Genomic DNA, 16,253 nt, shown 5'->3' on the forward strand with positions numbered 1-16,253 from the left:
TAGTTAACTGTCCCTATTCTATAACCCAATTGTGTGCCTACCTTTGGGCACCATTTATCGAATTTGGGGGATAATGGCCAGGCCTGAGAAAGTATATATGTATTTACTTACATTTATAAATACATCTCCAAAGCGCATTATCAGCATAAAAATACATTATCAGACCCCACACAAACCCAAACCACGCAATCTTCCCCTCTTCCTCTCCAACCTGTTCTGCAACGGAAATACACTTGTAGCTTAAAAATATCCCCATCAGCAATTACTTCTGCTCCCTAGGATGTATAAGCATTTGCTAATTGTTTTGGACAGGCATCTCAAAATATGAATAATCAAGGAACAGATGAGACACAAAGGCAAGTAAAACCAAGGTGGTTAGTCAGGAAAGGCTGTTTAGTACTTCAAAAAGAGATACACTTTGAAATATTAACGGGCATAGTTATTAATTTGGGTTACCATTAAGATGTGTTATTTTACCACTAACATACTATTTTAACTTAGGTTCCAATTTATGCAATGAAACCTAGTTCTTAATAACGGGTTAACAGTAAAATTGCACATCTTAATGAGAGCCCACATGGATAACTTTCCCCCTAAATTGAAAATGTTTAAATTTAAATTAAGAATTTTGATGCAACAACTTTATATTAGTTCAAAATTTGTCCATTATAGCTTTTAGAACTGTCTATGAAGTTAATCTTTAGAGGATGAACTATTTCTCACCTGAAGTGTGCAGCTAAAAAACAACCACCCAGATATTACTACTACTCACTTTTGCATCATTTTGTTTTCCTTTTTGGTTAGGGAGATTTTTTGTTAATTTCTGATATATAGACTTGCTATTCAGCTCTACCTCTGACTAACATAAAAGTAAAGCTGGCCCATTTTCCCGTTTTAGAGCTCATCTCTACTAACTGAAGCTGCAAACACACAGTCATTATTTATTTATTTATTTATAGTATTTATATCTGTCACGGTTGTGCCCATGTTTCGTGCTCTCCTTCCTCTCGCCACCTGGTGGCCAGACCTGGTGGCTGCAATGGACTGTCTGGTTGTCACCCGTTCCAGATTTCAGCCTAGTCCGGTCCGGATCTTCCGGGCTGCCAGACTTGCTTGCTTGGATTGAACCTACAAAGCTAGTTGCCAGGTGATTGCTGCAGTGAGCCTCAGCTGCTGCGGGGCTTAGGATGTCAGACTCACAGAGACAGAAGCCTGCGCAGCCTTCTACATGGAATGTTGCTAGTGGAATAGCAACATTCCATGTAGAATCTCCAATAGTAGCAACATTCCATGTAGAATCTCCAACAGTAGCAACAGAATAGCAATAGAATCTCAGTAGTAGCAACATTCCATGTAGAATCTCCAATAGTATCTATTTTATTTTTGATACATTTGTACCCTGCGCTTTCCCACTCATGGCAGGCTCAATGCGGCTTACATGGGGCAATGGAGGGTTAAGTGACTTGCCCAGAGTCACAAGGAGCTGCCTGTGCCTGAAGTGGGAATTGAACTCAGTTCCTCAGTTCCCCAGGACCAGAGTCCACCACCCCAGCTCCCTTGATAGACTTCTTACAGGCTTCACCTTACAAACTTCAGAAGGAAACTTTCTTTGGCCCAATGCAAGTACTATGAGAGGGGCCTCGGGATCTCCGCCAGCCAAGGTATTTCCTGTTGCGGCAGCAATGGGGGAGGGCGGCAGTGATCGGGTGGAGGGGGTGGCAGTGATGGGGGGGGGGGGGCTGTAGCAGAAGCTTAACCGAGATTGGGTGGCAGAGCCGATGGGGGGAGGCAGGGTTGTTGGTTGGGAGGCGGGGCTAGTTCTGGCCAGACTTCTACGGTCTGTGCCCTGAAAATGGCAGATACAAATCAAGGTCAGCTATACACAAAAGTAGCACATATGAGTTTATCTTGTAGGGCAGACTGGATGGACCATGCAGGTCTTTTTCTGTCATCATCTACTATGTTACTATGTTATTAGTCAGTTGGAAATTCTCTGCCTTTGCATCACCTTAGGCCCTGGTATGTTGGTGCTTGTTGCACTTTTGTTTAAGTTCTTGCCTGAGATTCTTGTTTGTTTCTAGTTAGGCTGTGTGTAGTTTAGATTAAGTTGTTGTTTGTTTGCTAGTCCTGTCTCTGGGTTATAGTTTTGTGTTTAGTCTTTGTCTGTGTCTTTATGGCTGCTCTGCAGCTTTCAGTTCTGTGTCATATCATCAGTGTTTTGTTCCCCGTTTTTAGTGGCTGCTTGCAGCTTTCAGTCCTGCCCTTTAGCTTCCCCTTCCTTGCCCTGCTGCCCCTGTATGTTCCTTTCCCCTCAGTCCTGGTTCAGCCTAGTGGGTATCCAGTCCTGCCTTGTCCAGTAAGTTCTGCCGGCCACCTGCAGTCAGGGGCTCAACTCCTGGTGAAAGGCGGCCAAGTGCAGGTGAAGTTTAAGTGTGCCTGCTCTGCTTATTCCTGCTTGTTTGCCTCTGCAGCAACTCCAGTCCAGGGTTCCAGTCCTGTTCTGCCTAGTCTCCGGTGCGGGGTGGTTTTGCCTGCCACTGCCGCTCTTTGGCAGTGGCCCAAGGGCTCACAAACCTAGTTCCAGCTTTGAGAACGTGACAATATCCCACAATATTCTCACCCATGGGCAGGCTCAATGTGGCGTACAGCAGTCTATAAAAACATACAACAATTCAGCAAACAATCAATGTTGTAAGAGAAAAGGGAAATAGCAAGGAGGGAAAAGGGGAAAGAGTAGCGGTGATCAGTATGTCGCTACGACAGTTAGAATTCAGAAGGAAGAGATGCCAGGTGGGTTTGGAGCGTATGCTCTACCAAAAAGGAAGGTCTTGAGGCGCTTCTTGAAGGTCGGGTGATCACGAGTAAGTTTGACCAACTGAGGCAGCCCATTCCACAATTGAGTGCTAAGGTAGGAGAAGGTGGATGCATAGGTGGTCTTATACTTGAAGCCACAAAAAACTGGGTAATGGAGATTTAAGTACGAACGAGCTGATTTGTGAGGGTTCCTAGGCGGCAGGTTAATTAGGGTGTCCATATAAGCAGGGGCTTCACCATAGATGATTTTGTGCACCAGAGTGCACATTTTAAAAGCGATTCGGTACTTCACAAGAAGCCAGTGCAGCTTCTCACGCAGTGGCCTTGAACTATCGAATCTTGATTTTCCAAAGATGAGCCTAGCCGCTGTGTTCTGGGCAGTTTGTAGTTTTTTTTTAGGAGCATACCTCTACCATAAATACCATTGCAGTAATCAAGGCGGCTTATGACTAGTGATTGAACTAATTTGCAGAATACCTCTCTGGGGAAATAAAGTCATATGCGTTTTAGCTTCCAAAGCGAGAAGAACATTTGCCTGGTTGTAGAGTTCGCTTGTTGCTCCAGGGTTAAGTTTCTATCAACAATGACACCTAATATTTTTAGGGACTCCGAGACTGGCAAGACTAGCTCAGGAGTGATTAATGTTGGGGGCATGAATTTGTTATAGGGAGAGGAGAGAATAAGACAATGAGTTTTCTCAGTATTGAGTTTGAATTTAAATGAGTTGGCCCAATCAAGCATGGTGTGTAATCCTAGTCGTATTTCATTGGTAATTTCACTTAGGTCTTTTTTAAAAGGGATAAAGATAGTGACATCATCTGCATAAATAAACGGGTTGAGACCAAGTTTGGAAAGGGCTGTGGCCAAAGAAATCAATACCAAACTATCTCTTAAATACAAACAGATAACAGCAACACTAATTTTAACCATTTTCTATGTGCAGTACCTGAGATTACAAATACTTGGCTTATGTTAAGAAATGAGACCTGCAAGTCACATATCTGGAATATCCATCAACAAAAAATTCTTTGCTGATACATACATCAAAATCTTTTTAATATGTGCAGCTTCTATGCTAATTGGCTATCACACCAATGAGCACAACTATACAGTATATAAGTGAGGCACCGGGTAATAAAAGGTGAGAGAATTAATAGTAGGTTTGGGTTCGAAGCATTCCAGCTTGTACCTACCTTCAGTGACTGTAGACACTCTGAATTTGTATCACAATACAGGATAATATTGTTGGCCATACTGAAACTTTCTCTCACACCAAGGTGATAAAATAGGGAAGGCTGACGGAAGGCATCACTCATCTCTACCACCGCAATATCTACAGACAGAGAAAAAAAGGGAAAAGGCCATCATTAAACAGGTGCTTAAACCATTCTTTTTTTTTTAAACCTGAATCTCATAACAAGAACACAAAGGGAATTTCCCTTTCCATATGGTTTATTTTTACATATATAATGACCAGGAAGTGGGTTTTTTCACAGCTTCTGTTCCTCTTAAGTCACATTTCCTTACCAAGAAAAATGATAAAATACCACTGCAGGGAATAGATAATAAAACTTCACTGTGCATCTGAGAAAGATACACTGCATACAGTTTTATTTTTACACTTACATGTAAAATGGTGAGCATAATGAAGTGGATGCCACTTATGAAAACCTGGAACAAAAAAATGTATGCTTTTTAAGCTACAGTTTAATGAAAAACTGCACAAATCTAATCAGCATTTCAACCCTGTTATCTTAGTAGGACCCCAAGCAACATTCTGAGCTTAAATATGCAGTAATATAATGTAAGGAAAAATTGCTATGACTACTACTACTTATCATTTCTATAGCACTACTAGGCATATGCAGCACTGTACACTGGACATGAAGAGACAGTCCCTGCTTGAAACAGCTTACAATCTAACTAGATCAGACAAACAGGACAAATAGAGAGATAAGGGAATTAATAAGGTGAGAATGATAAAACATGGGTGCTGAACAACTAAGTAAGGGTTAGGAGTTAAAAGCAGCATCAAAAAGGTGGGCTTTTAGCATAGATAGAAGACGGCCACAGATGGAGCTTGACATACCGGCTCAGGAAGTCTATTCCAGGCATATGGTGCAGAAAGATAAAAGGAACGGAGTCTGGAGTTAGCAGTGGAGGAGAATTGTGCAGGTAAGAGAGATATACCCAGTGAACAGAGCTCCTGAGGAGAAGTGTAGGGAGAGATAAGAGTGCAGAGGTACTGAGGAGCTGCAGAGTGAATGCACTTGTAAGTCAATAAGAGGAGTGTGAACTATATGAGGAAACGGATAGGGAGCCAATGAAATAACTTGAGGAGAGGGCTAATATGAGCATAGCGACACTGGTGGACTATAAGTCATGCAGCAGAATTTTGAACAGATTGAAGGGAGAGAGATGACTTAGTGGGAGACCTGTGAGAAGCAAGTTGCAACAGTCTAAGCAAGAGGTGATAAGAGTGTGGATAAGGGTACTGGTAGTGTGCTCAGAAAGGAAAGGACGAATTTTAGTGATATTATACAGAAAGAAAAGTTTTAGCAGTCTGTTGAATACGTGCAGAGAAGGAGAGGAGTCGAAGATGACCCCAAGGTTACAAGCTGATGAGACAGGGAGGATGAGAGTATTATCCACAGAGACAGAGAATGGGGGAAGAGGAGAGGTTGGTTTAAAGGGAAAGATAAGAATCTCAGTCTTGGTCAATGTTTAGTTTCAGATGGCGGTGAGACATCCAGGAAGCAATGTCAGACAGGCAGTCTGATACTTTGGCCTGGATTCCTGCTGAAGTTTCTGGTGTGGCGAGGTAGATCTGGGAGTCATCAGCATAAAGGTGATACTGAAACCCATGGGATGAAATTAGAGTACCAAGGGAAGAAGTACAGATGGAGAAAAGAAGAGGTCCCAGGACAGATCCCTGACGTGCACCAACTGATAGTGGGACAGAAGTGGAGGAGGAACCATCAGAGTATACACTAAAAGTACAATGGGAGAAAGAAGAAGAAAACCAGGAAAGAACAGAGCCCCGAAATCCAAGCGAGGACAGCGTATTAAGGAGTAGGCTGTGATCAACACTGTCAACAGCAGCAGATAGATCGAGAAGAATGAGGACAGAACAGAGACCTTTGGATCTGGCCAGGAACAGGTCATTGGAGACTTTAGCAATCACTGTTTCACTTGAATGAAGAGAGCGAAAGCCAGATTGAAGTGGATCAAGAATAGTTTCAGATGAAAGAAAGTCAAGACAACGGCGGTGAAAATCACATTCAAGTATCTTGGATAGGAAAGGGAGAAGGAAAATGGGGTGATAATTGGAAGCACAGGTAGAGTCCAATGAAGGTTTTTCGAGGAGTGGTGTGACTAAGGCATGTTTGAAGGCATCAGGAACAGTCGCAGTGGAAAGTGAAAAACTAAGGATATGACAGATAAAAGGGATGACCAGTAGGAGAGTGCTAAGTAGATGAATGGGAATAGGATCAGAGGAACACTAGTTAGTTTTGAGGAGGAAAGAAAATGTGCAGTTTCCTCTTCAGTGACTTCGGAAAAGGAAGAAAAGGAAGCAGGGTGTTCAAAGAGGGCTGAGAGATGGAGCGGTGATTTGGTTCAGAATTAAAGTATAATCTTGTGAACCTTATCATGAAAGTACTCAGTCAGGGTCTAGGGAGAAAGTGAAGGCACTTTGCCACACTGAACTCTGTCCTCAAAGAGACATCGAGGGCTTGAGCCAAGAGAATTTCACAACTGGATGTGGTAGTCCTGTTTGGCAAGTGAAAGAGCAGACTGGAAGGAGGTCAGCAAGAATTTGAAATGTATGAAGCCAGCATGGACACGAGATTTCAGCCAAAGGCATTCGGCAGAGCTAGCAAAGGAACATAAGTAGCGGATTCTAGAGGTCAGCCAAAGTTGGGGTGTGGTATGCCTTACAGAGCTGGGAATGGGAGGAGCGAGAGAATAAAGAGAAGAGGAGAGAGTAATATTATAGGAACAGACAGACTTGGATAACATAGTAGTTGAGAGATTTGAAATTAGGTCTTACCTGATAATTTTATTTCCATTAGTCCTTTCCACTATTCCAGAACCTGTGGGATAGTTGTGTTCATCAACCAGAAGGTGGAAACAAGAACTGAAAAAACTGAGTTGAGACATATCTCTCTTAGCATCCAGTCCAGTTCCTCAGTATTTACTTAGAGAAGCAGTAAGGAGAAACTCAGAATAACCCAAACAACCTTAAACTCCATGCTAACCCTAACACTAACCAGACAAGCACATGTGTGGAACTCTCAGCTCTGGACAACTTATAGAGAACAAGAGATATTCAGGAAGCACCATGCAAGGTGACAATCGTTATTCGACCCATTACTTTTCACTGACTAAACATATCAGAAACCTCGAACAAGACTCTGGAATAGTGGAAAGGATTGTCAATTAAGATCTGATTTCTCCATCCATTACGTAGCTTCCCGCTATTCCAGAACCTGTGGGATGTTCAAAAGCAATCCCTAGAGTGGGTGGTATCCTTGCACCACCGCCCTGAGGACCAAAGCCCCAAAACTGGCTTCCAAGCACACTGCAACATAAGTACATAAGTATTGCCACACTGGGACAGACCAAAGGTCCATCAAGCCCAGCATTCTGTTTCCAACAGTGGCCAATCCAGGTCAGAAATACCTGGCAAGATCCCCAAAATAGTTCAAAACATTTTATGCTGCTTATCCCAGAAATAAGCAGTGGATTTTCCCCAAGTCAATTTAATAATAGTCTATGGACTTTTCCTTTAGGAAGCCGTCCAGACCTTTTTTAAACCCTGCTAACCTAACCGCCTTTATCACATTCTCTGGCAATGAATTCCAGAGTTTAATTACATGTTGAGTGAAGAAATATTTTCTCCAATTCATATTAAAGGTACTACTTTGTAGCTTCATTGCATGCCCCCTAGTCCTAGTATTTTTGGAAACAGCAAACAAACGATTCATATCTACCCGTTCCACTCCACTCATTATTTTATAGACCTCTATCATATCTCTCCAACGTCTATCCTGTAGTGCTTGTCAAAGTTATGCAGCGTCAACCACATCACCACCTTGTAATAATCCGCCAGAGACAGTAAGGTAGCCTCCGCCCAGGATGTCACTGTAGTAGAATGAGCCTACAAGACCTGAGGAGCCCGCTTTCAAGCAAGGAAATAAGCGGACGCGATAGTTTCTTCCAGTCATCTAGCAATTGTGGGTTTGGAAGCCACGAGACCAAACCTCTGTTTAACAAAAAGCACAGTCCGTACGATTTGCGAAACTCATTCACAACTTCCAGATATCTAATGAGGACTCTACACACATCAAGAAGCTTCAAGGAAGAATACAGAGCCTCCTTGCCCTCTCTATGAAAGGACAAAAGCTCCACAGATTGGTTGAGATGAAATGCTGATACCACTTTTGGAAGAAAGGAAGGAATCATGAGCAGGGAGACCCTCCCCGACTCTGAAAAGCAAAGAAAGGTATCCCAACAAGAGAGCCCCTGAAGCTCCAAAACCCTATGTGCCGACACAACAGCCACCAAGATCACTGTCTTTAGCGTAAGATCTTTCAAGGATGCCTTCCGGTAGCTCAAAAGGAGGCTTTTGAAGAGCCCAAAGGACCAAATTAAGGTTCTATTCTGGGCACGGTGTACAAAAGGGAGGCCGCAAGAGGCCCGCTCCCTGCATGAATCAAACGATATCTGAGTGAGCCGAAAGAGACATGTTCTGTAGTCAGCCCCTGAAAAAGCCCAAGGCACAACCTGAATGTTTAGAGAACCCAGTGCCAATCCTTTCTTAAGACCTGCTTGGAGAATGCTAGGATGTGTGCAATTTGAACAGAGAAGGGAGATACTCCGCACTAAGAACACCAGCCCTCGTTCTCCACACCCTTGAATATACCATGGTTATAGAGCATTTCCAAGCCTCAAACAAGGTAGCAATGACTGAATCAGAATAACTTTTTTGTCTCAATCGAGCCCTTTCAATAGCCAAGATGTAAGACCAAAGGGAAATAGATCCTCCATGAGCATCAACCTTGCTTCAGTAGGCCATGGTATCTGCAGAAGACAGAGAGGACCCCATTCAGCAGTCGAATCAGGTCACTTGGGCACTTTGACATTTCTTTTCATCACTATCAAGTCCAGAAGCGAAGAACCCCTATCAGTCCACTACTTGCCGAAACCCCTGGCTGGACAGTTCCCATTCTCTTGAGTCCAAGGCCTGCCTACTGAGAAAATCTGCCTCCACATTCAAGGACTCTGCAATGTGAGCTGCGAACAAGCAGAGATGATTTTCCTCCATCCAACTTATGAAGGAGGCCACCTCCACTGCCTTCAGATGACTGTGGGTCCTGTCTTGCTTGTTGATATAAGCCACTGCCGTCACTCTGTCAGAGACAACTCGGACTGGGGCCCCACCAGAAAGGGAGCAGGCTTTCTGTACTGCCCTGAGCTGCAAGTGATTTATTGACTACCGAGACTCCTGTTCCATCCTGTAGGAGTATTTACCTGCAATCTCACCTTTGCTGGTCTGGGGCCCATATATGCCTGAACCATTCTGTTATAACAATATGGATACTTCTGCCTGTGGCCTGAATACATCTGTAACCATCAGAAACCAGCTTTTCTACAAAGGAAAATTACTGCTGAGGATACCATGATGACTTCATCCAAGGACATATTATTTGTTGCAAACTAGCCCAGTTATCTCCTGGGAAGAATGGATGAGAGAGACAAAGATGGCTCCAGGAGTATGGGATCCAACAGGGAAGTTTGCATGCCATCGATAACACTTTCTTCGCTATAACAAAGGTCTCTCTTCATGACCATGAAGCTGGCTGGACATTATTACACCATCTGTGATTGGTCCACAGGTATCATCTGACCCTTGGATGACAAGGTGGGACTGAAGAACAGAAGGAAGAAGACTAGAAGACCTGCAGAAGGATAGAAGGCTCTGAGAGAGGGAGCAAGAGACTGATTTCCTAATACACCAGTGAACTGCAGACCTTGTAATAAACTAACAAGGTTAGCTCAGCTACAACTTACGGCCTTAACTAAAGACTGTGCCATCTGTATCCAGAATACAGACCTTGGCCTTTATTACTGGAGAGACTTGCTGAGGCTTCAGCTTGAGTCTCCAAGGAGGAATCTGCTTCTTTACCACTGGAAGTCCGCCATAACAGATGGCAAGGTGAGATAACTGGATATACTACCTATGGTCATGGGGATAATTAGTCCTTGGCTTTTGTCTGTGACAGATTGGTTTTATGTCAGGACTGATGTCTGTGAATTTAGCTGCTAACTGTGTATTTTGCATAAGACATGTGGTGTAAGTTCTCATAATAATCAATAGGATATCAGTATTGTGATGGGTTGTGTAATCACTCATGTAGATAGTCCGTTTGAATAATCATAGGATAATCATATATCTTTGTATATATTTTGGTGATAATCTATTTTGCTAACTAATCTACTTTTGTAATCTGCTTATATATATATATATTTTTTTCTATTCCTAATAAATCATAATATATTCCATCTATGGCATTGTTCCTTTTTGCAGCACAGCTAGCTAGCCATAGGGCCAAAGAGGTACGCTTCCCCTAGAAACGAGTCTAGAATAATTGTTATTTAGTAGTATTCTGTTAGCTAAGTACCTCTGGCTACATATTAGTTGTCCTCCTGAATATACCCCTACAGTCCAGGTGCCCTGTTTCAGATGTAACTTGTAACAAGCTCCCCAATACCACTTGCTGGTATCCATTGTCACCACCTCTCATTATGTTATTGGAAAGGGAGCGCCAGCAGTCAAATTTCTAGGCAACCACCACCACTGCATAATCTGTCTGGCAACCAGTATCCAAGGAAGATGAAGGTTGTACTTCTGTGATACCGGAAACAAACGGTTGAGAAGAGATTCCTGTATCAGCCACATATGAGCCCCACTTTCCTCCTCCCCTTGCCCATGGCACCACTTCCACCAACACTGTCATCAACCCTAGGACCTGGATGTAATCCGAGACCCTGGGCCTGCCTTGACGGAGGAAAACACCAATCTGTTGAACCAGCTTTGACCTCCTGCATTCCATGAGGAAGATCCTCTCCTGTGCTATTGAATAGAATGCTCAGATACTATAGCATATGCGATGGAATTAGTCTACTGTTCTCGAAGTTGATCACCCAACTCAAAGACTGCAGAAGACAGACAACATTGCCCATCACCGCCATGCTGTCTAAACAGGACAATGTACGAATGAGTCAGTTATCGAGATACGGGTAAACTCTGATTCCCTGGTGCTTAAGGAACTCCACCACCACAACTATAACCTCAATAAACGCTTCTAGAGCAAGACTGAAGGGCAAAGCCCTAAACTGGAAGTAATGGCCAGGCACCGCAAAGCACAGAAATGCGGTAGCCACATGGGCATATGCAAGAAAGCCTAGTTGAGATCGAGGGTAGTGAGAAGTTCTCCAGCTTGAACCAAGGCTATGACTGCTCATAGTGTCTCCATGAGAAAGCGGGACACTCGGGAGGCAGCGGTTTAGACCTTTGAGGTCTAAATCTGGACAAAAGGTGCTTCCTTCTTTGGGACAATGAAGTTGGAAGGAGTTATCTGCCTTGTCCCTATTCAGCCTAGGAAACTGGAACAATGGCCCGGAGCACCAGCAAGAATCTACAGTTCTCTTTTGACAGTTTATAGGTGCCTGGAATGGACACCAGTCAGAGTAAAGCATTTCTCCCAGATGACACTGCTTGCAATCCCAAAACGATGCCACCAAGTCCACACCACAAGACCATTTTTCTAAAGCTTCTAGGACATACGAGGATAAAGTTCAAGTGGTCTGCTTTTTTACTGCTCTTTAATTTTTTTTTAATGATATGAAAGTGGTCCTGTTAGCACAATTTAAGTGTCATTAAATAGGCCTTGTATTTAAAGCTCCAATGAGATCAGTACAGTCTTTCTCCAAGACAGTACAGATTACCCTAGGTGTAAAACATTCTTTGCTTTTATGGCAGGAGTCCTCCAACATACAAAGGGGATACTCTGTATCTGAATTCAAGAAAACCTAAGACAAGTACATAGGATCTCTAAGAGTGATCCCTTTTTGCTTCGTCCTTCCCTTACATCAGTCCAAAAACCTGGAATGTTCTGTCGAAACAACTAAAACAACTGGTCGACCATCAACTGTTCAAGAAGTCCTTAAAAACATATTTATTCGATAAGGCTTATTCCACTGGCAATTCCACTGTTTAACATCTCTCTCATGTTGACTGAATAGGTTATTCGCCGGTTGCTTCACCCTCTGTCATTCCCCCGTGTTATCCCATGTTCTTTCCCCTCCTGTCACATTCTGTATCTGAGCCATCTATATATTGTATTGTATCCTCTTGAATTCATGTAAGCCACATTGCGCCTGCTCTTGTGGGAAAATGTGGGGTACAAATGCACCTAAATAAATAAATAAATAATAGTTGGTATGGATGGGCAGACTGGATAAGACAAATGGCCTTTATTTGCCTTCATTTTTCTATGTTTTTTCTAATCCCCAGCACATCCTTAGTGTGGATGCATGGACAAAGGGTGCTACTTTTTATATCAGAAACCTGGAGCTTCAGGTCATCTACTACTCTCTAACAATATAATACTGGATCACAGTGGCAACCAAACTGTGATGTTTTACATCAAGAAGCAGGAAGGTTCAGGTTCTCTCAGACTTTGTCAAGACAAGAGGCAGTCAGGCTATGGAATCTTGAAGTTTCCATGGGGATGACACTACAAGCCACTTATCTTCTGCTTCCAGGCAATTTGAAGGCATGTGGAGTTGAATTCAGCATATGCTTTTCCCAGGAGCTCAAGGTGAGTTTCATTTAGATAAAGTAGGTATTTTCCTGTCCCCAGAAGCTGACAATTTGGAAAAGTACTAAACACTGAGCGTTTTACTTCACTGCTCTCTGAAACTCAATGCCCTTATTCCTTCATGCTGAATCTTTGCTAAAACAATTCAAAATTGGCCTTAAGACTTGGCTTTTTCACTGTTTTTTCACGACAGCTTGAGAGTTTTTGTCCTAATTCAGTGGGATTTTTTTTCTCTTTTACTTGCTTTAATTGCATCTTTCTTTCCTATCTATTATTGTAGTTCCTTTCCCTCTCTGTGTTCGTTGTAATTTTTAGATTGTAAACCAATTTGGTCTGCGAGTCAGCAAAGGTGGTACAGAAAGTTAATAAATGGAAATGGAAATGTGTGAGCTCAGCATAGCTCTATAAGACACTTTGTCCTACTGTACACATGTACTAAAATCTGAAAGCAAATAAATCCCTTGGCTCCACGTTTAAATGGAATAACTTAGGCTAGCGGTATAAGTTTATTAAAAAGTTCTTGCCTGGTAGCCAGAGATGATGTACACAGGTCACAGTTTAACTAGAGGTAGCGGACTGTACTGAGGTACATGTTCAGAGATGTCAAGGGTGAGCCATCCCAAAGAGTGAGATTTATCACTCCAAGGAGTGAGAGTGAACGCCAAAGATTGAGATTTTTCAGACGATATACATCCAGGGTATAAATCTAGAATGATTTTAAGTGTAGTATTGCTTTGCAAATGAATCAAGGCAGCATTAAATGATATTGGCTTTTCTCTGAAGCCTCTGAAAGAATACAGATAAAGTGGGGAGCAATTTGGATACAGTTTTTGAGCTCTTCCATCCAGTAGTTAAAAGTATGTACATCGGTTTAAGAGCACATGTACTTACAGTAAAGGGAAAAGGAAGAGGGCAAAGGGAAGCAGCAGGCAGGAAGGTGTGCTCAGATTTCTTCCTACTGGTCGGACCACTTGGTTTACTTCTCTAAGGCTTCCCTCTCATGAAAGCAGTGATCAAGATCAGTCTCTGGCACTGAAGCTCTGAGTGAGAAATAGGGCTCCACGAGTGTGAGAGCTTTCAAATGAGTGTGACACACTGCTAATGAGTGAGACATAGCATCCCTGAATATTTGTTTCTCCGAAGACAAGAAGGCTGATTATTCTGCACAATTGGGTCGTCATCCGCGACGGCCCAGGAGACGGGAACTTGCAAAGAAGAACTTTCTAGAATGCGCCGTTGCGCGGGCCGAATGCACCGCGCATGCACGAATGGCTTCCCGCCCACGACGCGAGCGTGCCCCCATCAGTTCTTTTCTTTCCGCGGTCTAAGAGACACGATTTTTCACTGTGGTCTTGTGTGCCCAGGAGACTCAATTAGAGTTTACCGCTTTACTTTTATTCTTTTTTTCTTTTTAGCTATTGTAGTAACAATAATGGTAACAAAGTGGTGTACAAGTACCACAGTATGAACATAATATTAATACAAATGTACATATGAAAAAATAAAATAGTTGAAAAGCTTATTCATATAGCCAGGCTTTATAAGTGTATTCACTCTGCTGCTCCCCAGTACCTCTGCACTCTCGTCTCTCCCTACGCCCCCCCCCCCTCGAGTACTCCGTTCTGTAGAAAAATCTCTCTTATTCGTCCCCTTCTCCTCTACTGCAAATTCCAGACTCCGCTCCTTTTATCTTGCTGCACCTCACGCCTGGAATAGACTTCCCGAACCTGTACGTCTAGCCCCGTCTTTGGCCGTTTTCAAGTCCAAACTTAAAGCCCACTTCTTTACCACTGCTTTTGACTCCTAACCACTGCTCACTTGCCCTGTCCTTTATCCTCACCTATTTATCCCCTTACCCTTAATTGTTCTGTCTGTCTGCTTGTCTTATCTAGATTGTAAGTTCTTTGAGCAGGGACTGTCTTTTTTGTGTATGGTGTACAGCGCTGTGTATGCCTTGTAGCGCTATAGAAATGATAAATAGTAGTAGTAGTAGTAGTAGTAGTAATCTTGAGGCTTTTGTGGTCCTTTCTAGATAAATAAGATCTTATACTCTTAGATACTGATGGTTGCTTCTGCCACTACTGATTAGTGTAGTCATTGAGAATGCTCATGTCCCAGCACGGGGTGACCTTGTATTTAAGATCTAGGCTCTTCAAGGTTACTTGAATGGTTAGTGAGTTTGTCACATTTTTAGTTGCATATCTTTTAAGATTTAATGGACCACCTCTTGCACCTTTGATGACCCACCCTATAAGGCGTACAAAACCCCAACCTTGGCTGACTTCTGCTACCTACGTTCATGTACTCGCTCCGCCGAACGCCTCTGGCGGAAATCTCGGGCCCTTGCTGATTTCTTACATTTTAAGTTCATGCTGACCTCCTTCCAATCTGCTCTTCTACACGCCAAACAGGATTATTATAACCAACTCTCTTGGCTCTAATCCTCGTCTTCTCTTCACCACATTGAACTCTCTCCTCAAGGTGCCCCCTCCCCCAACTCCCCCTTCATTATCTCCTCAGACCCTTGCTGAATTCTTTCATGACAAGGTTTAAAAGATAAACCTTGAATTCTCTACCTCGCCACCTCTCCCTCCACTAGTCCGTTCCCCTCTCTCTCCTTCCCCTTATTCCTTTTCCTCCTTTCCTAAAGTTACTATAGAGGAAACTACACTTCTCCTTTCTTCCTCAAAATGTACCACCTGTTCCTCTGATCCCATTCCCACCCACCTTCTTAATGCCATCTCACCTGCTCTTATTCCTTTTATCTGTCACATTCTCAACCTCTCACTTTCCACTGCAACTGTCCCTACTGCCTTTAAACATGCTGTGGTCACACCTCTCCTTAAAAAGCCTTCACTCGACCCTACTTGTCCCTCTAACTACCAACCCATCTCCCTCCTCCCTTTTCTCTCCAAATTACTTGAGCGTGCTGTTCACCATCGCTGCCTTGATTTTCTCTCCTCACATGCTATTCTTGACCTACTACAATCTGGTTTTCGCCCTCTCCACTCAACCGAAACTGCGCTTACTAAAGTCTCCAATGACCTATTCCTGGCTAAATCCAGAGGTCTCTATTCCATCCTCATCCTTCTTGATCTTTCTGCTGCTTTTGACACTGTCGATCACAGCATACTCCTCGATATCCTGTCCTTACTTGGATTCCAGGGCTCTGTCCTTTCCTGGTTCTCTTCCTACCTCTCCCTCCGCACCTTTAGTGTTCACTCTGGTGGATCCTCTTCTACTTCTATCCCTCTGCCTGTCGGCATACCTCAGGGTTCTGTTCTTGGTCCCCTCCTCTTTTCTATTTACACTTCTTCCCTTGGTTCATTAATCTCATCCCATGGCTTTTCCTACCATCTCTATGCTGATGACTCCCAAATCTACCTTTCTACCCCTGATATCTCACCTTGCATCCAAACCAAAGTTTCAGCATGCTTGTCTGACATTGCTGTCTGGATGTCTCAACGCCACCTGAAATTAAACATGACCAAAACTGAGCTTCTCATTTTTCCCCCCAAACCCACCTCCCCACTCCCCCCGCTTTCTATTTCT

The 16,253-nt window shown here is 43.2% G+C and overlaps 1 protein-coding gene across 5 annotated transcripts in view; it reads right to left on the reverse strand.

Annotated features, from left to right (window-relative positions):
* The window catches only part of MAP3K5 (mitogen-activated protein kinase kinase kinase 5), a 534,389-nt gene that overhangs the window by 408,191 nt on the left and 109,945 nt on the right, over positions 1-16,253 (reverse strand). For all 5 annotated transcript variants that reach the window (XR_003941620.1, XM_030198514.1, XM_030198515.1 and 2 more), the window contains exon 2: positions 4,008-4,147. Coding sequence is in view for 4 of the 5 variants with exons in the window: in XM_030198514.1 (XP_030054374.1) it covers positions 4,008-4,147 (140 nt within the window). In the remaining variant the exon portion in view is untranslated. The remainder of the gene's footprint in view (positions 1-4,007; positions 4,148-16,253) is intronic.

This window comes from Microcaecilia unicolor, chromosome 3 (assembly GCF_901765095.1).
Source record: "Microcaecilia unicolor chromosome 3, aMicUni1.1, whole genome shotgun sequence".
Lineage (NCBI taxonomy): Eukaryota > Metazoa > Chordata > Amphibia > Gymnophiona > Siphonopidae > Microcaecilia > Microcaecilia unicolor.